Source organism: Orycteropus afer, unplaced genomic scaffold, assembly GCF_000298275.1.
Source record: "Orycteropus afer afer isolate SDZICR_OR568_19922 unplaced genomic scaffold, OryAfe1.0 scaffold01072, whole genome shotgun sequence".
In the NCBI taxonomy this organism is placed as follows: domain Eukaryota; kingdom Metazoa; phylum Chordata; class Mammalia; order Tubulidentata; family Orycteropodidae; genus Orycteropus; species Orycteropus afer.
Window position 1 is genome coordinate 202,852 of NW_006922659.1, and position 5,720 is coordinate 208,571.

At 53.0% G+C, this 5,720-nt stretch overlaps 1 gene segment (V, D, J or C); it reads right to left on the bottom strand.

Moving 5' to 3' along the window:
- Window positions 1-3,415: 3,415 nt before the first annotated feature.
- LOC103212708 overlaps window positions 3,416-5,720 on the bottom strand; it is a 119,880-nt gene continuing 117,575 nt past the window's right edge. The window contains 2 exon segments of the C gene segment in view: window positions 3,416-3,499; window positions 3,707-3,837. Of these exon segments, the coding sequence occupies window positions 3,416-3,499; window positions 3,707-3,837 (215 nt within the window).

Here is a 5,720-nt window from a genome sequence, read left to right on the forward strand (position 1 = left end):
GTGTAAGTGTGCCAATATTGAATCAAGCACTCTCTCTGGATAGTGGATGGGGCTGACAGTTGTAGCATTCCTTTGTCTGCCAGGCCCCTCAGGCCAGGAAAAAAGCAGACATTCAGGGCCCTCTGACCCTCACCCATGGCTATGTGATGTGGAATACTTATGGTTTAAAGGGCCATGGTTTGGCACCAGTCACTGAACAAAACAGGCTCCATCTCTGGTTCCTGAAGCTCTGCCCTGAGTGCAACACAAGGCCCTTTTGTGGGGTTATGGGATAAATTATGTCCCCAGAAAAGTTAAGTTGACTTTGGAAATGTAAACGTTCTTACTGTTCTATGCTGCCATGACAGCCCCCAAATCATCCTGACCCTGTGCACACTGGAACAAAACCCTGCCTTTTCATGCCCCACCCCATGCCTGGTTGTGGGGACATTGAAATCCTTAGGTTTTCATTGGCTGATTTTCAAAAGTCCATTACTAGGCCTTTCTTCCTAGTCCATCTTAGCCTGGAAGGGTCAATAAAAGGCATGCAGCATCACAGCAACATGCAAACCCCGTTGCTGGATAGGCAGTGCATTGGCCAGGAATTGGAACCTGGTGTCCACATACCTTCCCTGCATAAAATTACGTGCCTTTCCCTGTGGTATCCCTAAGAGTCAGTGACTCAAAAGTCCTTTTCACCAGGCTCTATGCTGCCCCTTTGCCGATCATCCTACTTGGTTCTGCCCCCCCCCCTGGTACAGCATGGGGCTTCTCCCTTAGCCATGGCCAATGTTAGACACACCTCCTGTGCTGGTCTTTGGGGCCCTGCTTCTGGGTTTTGGTCGCCTCCCCGTGCAGCCTCCTCCCATCTCCTCTCTGGAAAGTGCGAGTTCTCCCCCTGAGCCACGGGTGCTCTTCCCCTTCCTCTTGTCCCTCCAAACAACTTCTGTTGACGTCTTAACCCTGTCTCCATGAATGTGACCCTTTTTGGAAACAAGGTTTCCATTGTTACGTTAGGAGGTCATAGTAAACAGAGTAGGTCCTAAACCAAATAATTGGTGGCTGATATGTTATAAAAAAGGGAAGAATAGGCACAGACACACACAGAGAGTGTAGACAGGGACCAAGGACTTCCCAGGAACTCCTGGAGCTACCGTGGATGGACACCTCCCCTTCTTAGAGTTGTTGCCCCAGTTTTAACTACTAGCCTCCAGAATTGTGAGACAATAACTCCCCGTTCTTCAACACATCCCACTTGTGCTATTTCTCTTAAGACAGCACTAGGGAAGTGTCAGTGTTACAGCTCCTGCCTCCTATTCACATCCACTTCAGGAGTTGGGCTTGGACTCAGGTGGCTGCCTCTCCAGCACTCTCTGTCTACAGAGCAGCTCCCATGCTGGGCCACCTAATGAGACCCACCACCCATCTTCCCTGCATATAATTGCCTGCCTTTCCCTAGTCTCCGGGACACGGGTCAGTAACTCAAAAGTTCTTTTGACCAGCGTTTATGCTGCCCCTTTGTTGATCATCCTGCTTCCTTCTGGCCTCCCTCTCCGCACAGCATGGGGCTTCTCCCTCAGCCATGGCAAATGATGGGCACACCTCCTGTGCTGGTCCTTGGGGCCCTGCTTCCAGGGCCACCTCCCCATGCAGCCTCCTCCAACCTCCTCTCTCCACTCATCTCAGGTGCCAAGGTCACTGCTGCTGGCTTGGTGTCCTCAACTGCCATGGGGCCTCATCCTGAATGGTGCAGGGCAGAGCAAGGCCCAGTTCCTCCAGTGAGGGTGGAGGCTGTCCTCGGACTTCTTCATCCTATGCATGTCACAGGGAGACTGGGGTGATGCCTCCAATGCCTCCCTAGCTGTTGGTCTGCTGGAGGAGAAAGGACATCAGTGCTGGGATGACCCAGGTGATCCTGGCTGGTGCTGGGATTTGAGTGTGTGCAAGGCACTCTGTTACCCATGGCTTGGCTGATCTCACTGTGGGGGCTGGAACCGAAACAGCTCAGTATAAGACTATGTCCCTGATAAATCTTATCATTTAAGGCCATTTTATTGTAATTGAAAAATAAGAGCAACACATTTACACGAAAGAAAATCAAGAGGTTTCAGAAAATTAAAAAGAGTTAGGAAGCTACAAAGCTGATAGACATGACATTTCCTTGCCATGGTTCTCTTCCATTTGCACCATCTTCTTTCCACTTTAAGACGTGGGCTTGGTTATCTGGCTCCTTTGTGGTGTGGCTCTGCTGAGCATTTGCTTGAAGGGGAGATGGGAGACACAGAGCCCAGAGAGGAGGCAAGACATGAGCCCACGAGCTCTCTGCAGCACCTACAGCCATCCTGGCCTGGCTTCCCATCAGGGTATTTCTCACCAGGTACCCAATACTGGTGCTTTGCCACCTCTCCCTGCCCTCATGCTCTTTGTCCTTGGCCAACTCTGTCCAGGACCCCATGGAGTCTGCCTCCCATGGCATGCCCTGAGGAGGTCATTTTGCCACTCGTTCCTTAGGCCTGATGACATTTCCAGTAGGCATAGATGCCCACCCTCACCCATGGGCCCTGCCCTTGCACTCCCAGACCCTGAAGTGCCCATGTTGGTAGTCTAGGCCTCCACAGGTGGTCTCTCAGGTGGAGTGAGGCTGGGTCCTTGGGATGGAGCTGGGTTGGTGGCAGGGAGATAGCAAGGAGTCCTGCAGTGAGCCCTTCTCCTTACCCAAATGCAGGCAGAGGCTGAAAGCATCTGTCCATTGGGTTGAACCCTGCATCTGAGAGCACTGCTGGAGACCAAACTCAGATAGGAAGGCCCATCCCAAGAGCAGGAGACCAAGTTTGCAGCTCAAAATGACAATGAGGCTATTTCTCTGAATAGGGGCCACAGAAGTAATGCAGGAAATCCCAGCTGTCTCCAAGGTGGAGCTAGCCAGGCCAGGACATAGGGGAAGGCCATGCATTGAAGCTTGCAGCACTTCTCAGGCAGTATCCCCATCGGGACCATCATTGGTGGCTCCCCTTTTGGTGCAGGATGCTCCCTCCAAGGATCTGAGAGACCCAGTGTCTCTGAGAGCTGGGTCTTGTTTGGAGCTTGCACTTGGGTCCATGCTCCATATGGAAACTGGGAATGCCAGCTCATCCCCTCCTCCAGAATGGACAGGCACAGTTGACTGTGAAGGTGTCCTGGTGTGCTGACCCCATCTGGGCTCCTAGTGCTGCTGAAAATGCTGTTTAGCTATGGTGGGAGTCCAGGCCACTGAGGTCTGGAGAACCTGCTGTGCACCAGGTTCTCTGATAGGAGGGAGGCAAGGCAGCATGATCAGAAGGCAATGGGTGGGGTCTTGGGAGGCAGGGTCAGATGATATGGTGAGACCCTTGTGGCAGGTGGAGCACCTGAAGCTGATGGCAGGTCCAGCTGCTGTGGATTCCTTTCAGAGCAGCCCCTAGGCTGCCTGCCCGATCATATTCCTGTAGTCAGGGACGATCGTCTGTTTCAGCTCCACCACGGAGGAGAAAATCCACTTCACCTGTGGGTGACAGGGCAGTGGCAGTGAGTGGGGCAGCTCCAGGCCCCTGTAGCCCCCAGATCCTAAGTCTCTGAGGCCCTGTCCCTCCCTCTGACCACCTGCCTGAGGTCTGCCTGCTCAGTGCAGAGGGCCTGTGCTGGCAGAGAAGCCCCCACGGGGGGGGCAATTGGCTGGGGACTGGTGCAGTTGGTTGCCTTGGGGGCCGACCTTGAAGAGGGTGATGGTGGCACTGTAGCACACACTGAGCAGGAAGAGTGTGATGAAGATGGAGATGGTGGTCCACAGCCCGTCCAGCTCCCCATCCTGGGCCTCCGCACAGCTCTCGTCTGGGTGCAGCTCTACAGGGGAATGAGGGGGTCAGTGTAGGTGTCCCTTCCATGGGGTCTGGCCCAGGGATGGGGGCAGGAATGTCCAGGAGGAAGGCCCCATCTATGTTGGGTGGTGGTACCATAGTCCCCTCGCCTGTCCCCTCTCAGAAAGGACCAGGCCAGCACATCCCCAAGATCAGTTCTACTTGGCCATGCCTGGTTTCTTGCAAAAAGTGCTGGGGACCCCTCCCCAGCCTCGGGCACTGTCCTCAGTCCCATCCTTCTCCTACAGCTCAGGCCCCATCACAGGTGGTATCCCCTGGACTGATCACAGCCCGGCCAGATGTGGGAACCACACCTTTTCATTTGGCCACTAGCATGAGGATAATCAGGGCAGCATAAGGTGCCCTCTGGAAAATAGGCCACCCCAAGCTCCCCTGCAGCGTGCAGCCATCTCCAGTGCCTCTCACCTGGGTGAGAAGGCCCAGAGGACAGGAGGGACGGCAGAGCCTGCCCTCCACAAGAAAGCCTGGTGCTGAGGAGTGAGCCTGTGCTGCTGGGCATCGTGAGAGGTTCCGAGCCCATGAGTGAAGGTGCAGGAGTGAGTGAGCAGGAGGCTGCTGCCCATCTTTGTCATCACAGGAGTGTGCTTATGGTGATGGGAGGAGACCAGGAGGCCTACTCCCTTGGGGTGCGCTCGAGGTGGGTCTGGGAGGGAGCACACGGGTACTTGTGGGTAGGCAGTCTTCTATGAACTGGTTAGGTACAAGGGAGCTAGAAAATTTGTCAATCAGTCATGTGCAACTTTGAGGGGATGGGAGGAGGCCGGTGTGTGTGTTCATGTGAGCTGGGTACTCTTCTTACAGGGACACACAGGAAGGCATTGTATAGGTGTACATGTATATGTGTGTGTGAATGTGCACAAATAGTTGTCTGTACACATACACCCATGTCTACATATGTGTGCATGTGAATGAGTGTATTTGTGCCCATGTGTTTGCATGTATGCCCTAGTGTGCATGTGTGCATATATGTACATGTGTGCATTGTGTGCTTGAGTGTATATGTGTGCACTTGTGTGTATGTGTGTGAGTGTGAGTGCATATGTGCCCATGTATTTGTGTGTATACCTGTATGTATGTGCATAGGTGTGCATGTGAGTGTGTGCATGTTTGTGTCAGGGTATCTCTCTCTCTGTCTATATATATATGCCTGTGTGCATGTGAGGCCACATATGTATGAACATGCCTGACTGTGCATGTGTATGTGTGTGCTTGAGTGAGTGCACATGTGCCTATGTGTTTGTGTTTGCCTGTGTACGTATGTTTGTGAATGTGAGTGTATATGTGTGCCATGTTTGTGCTTACATGTGGATGCATTTCTGGGAAAGTGCACATATACACATATGTACATGCACATAGGTTACTGTGTGCTCATGTGTTTACATGTGTGTATTTGTGTGTGTGTGTTGGTCTAAGTATTTTGTGTGTGTATGTGTGCAGTGTCTGTGAAGATCGCCCATGGGTGCAGCAGTGCTGTTATCAGGAGGGACTTGTTCTCCAAGGGTCTGAGCTCTGTGTCCATGTGAGTGTCTGGTTAGTGCCCTCCATCCCCTCACACACAGATTGCCCAGTTCCTCAGTGTGTTCTCTGTGGAGCCCCCATGGAAAGGTGGACCGGTCCCCACATCCAGGGTCCTCCATATGAACCCATATTCACCATAAGGAGCTTGTGAGAACAAGTAGGGTCTCCCTAGGTGCATCTACCTGTTCTCTCCCTCTCTCCAGCTCAGGATACCTATGGGCTAGAGAGGGGGCGCTGTTGTTGAAGGCCTGCACAGATCCCCACACTCTTCCCTAAAGGTGACAATGGAGGTCTCAGGCCCCATCTGTCCCACACAGGCCTCAGAAAGAA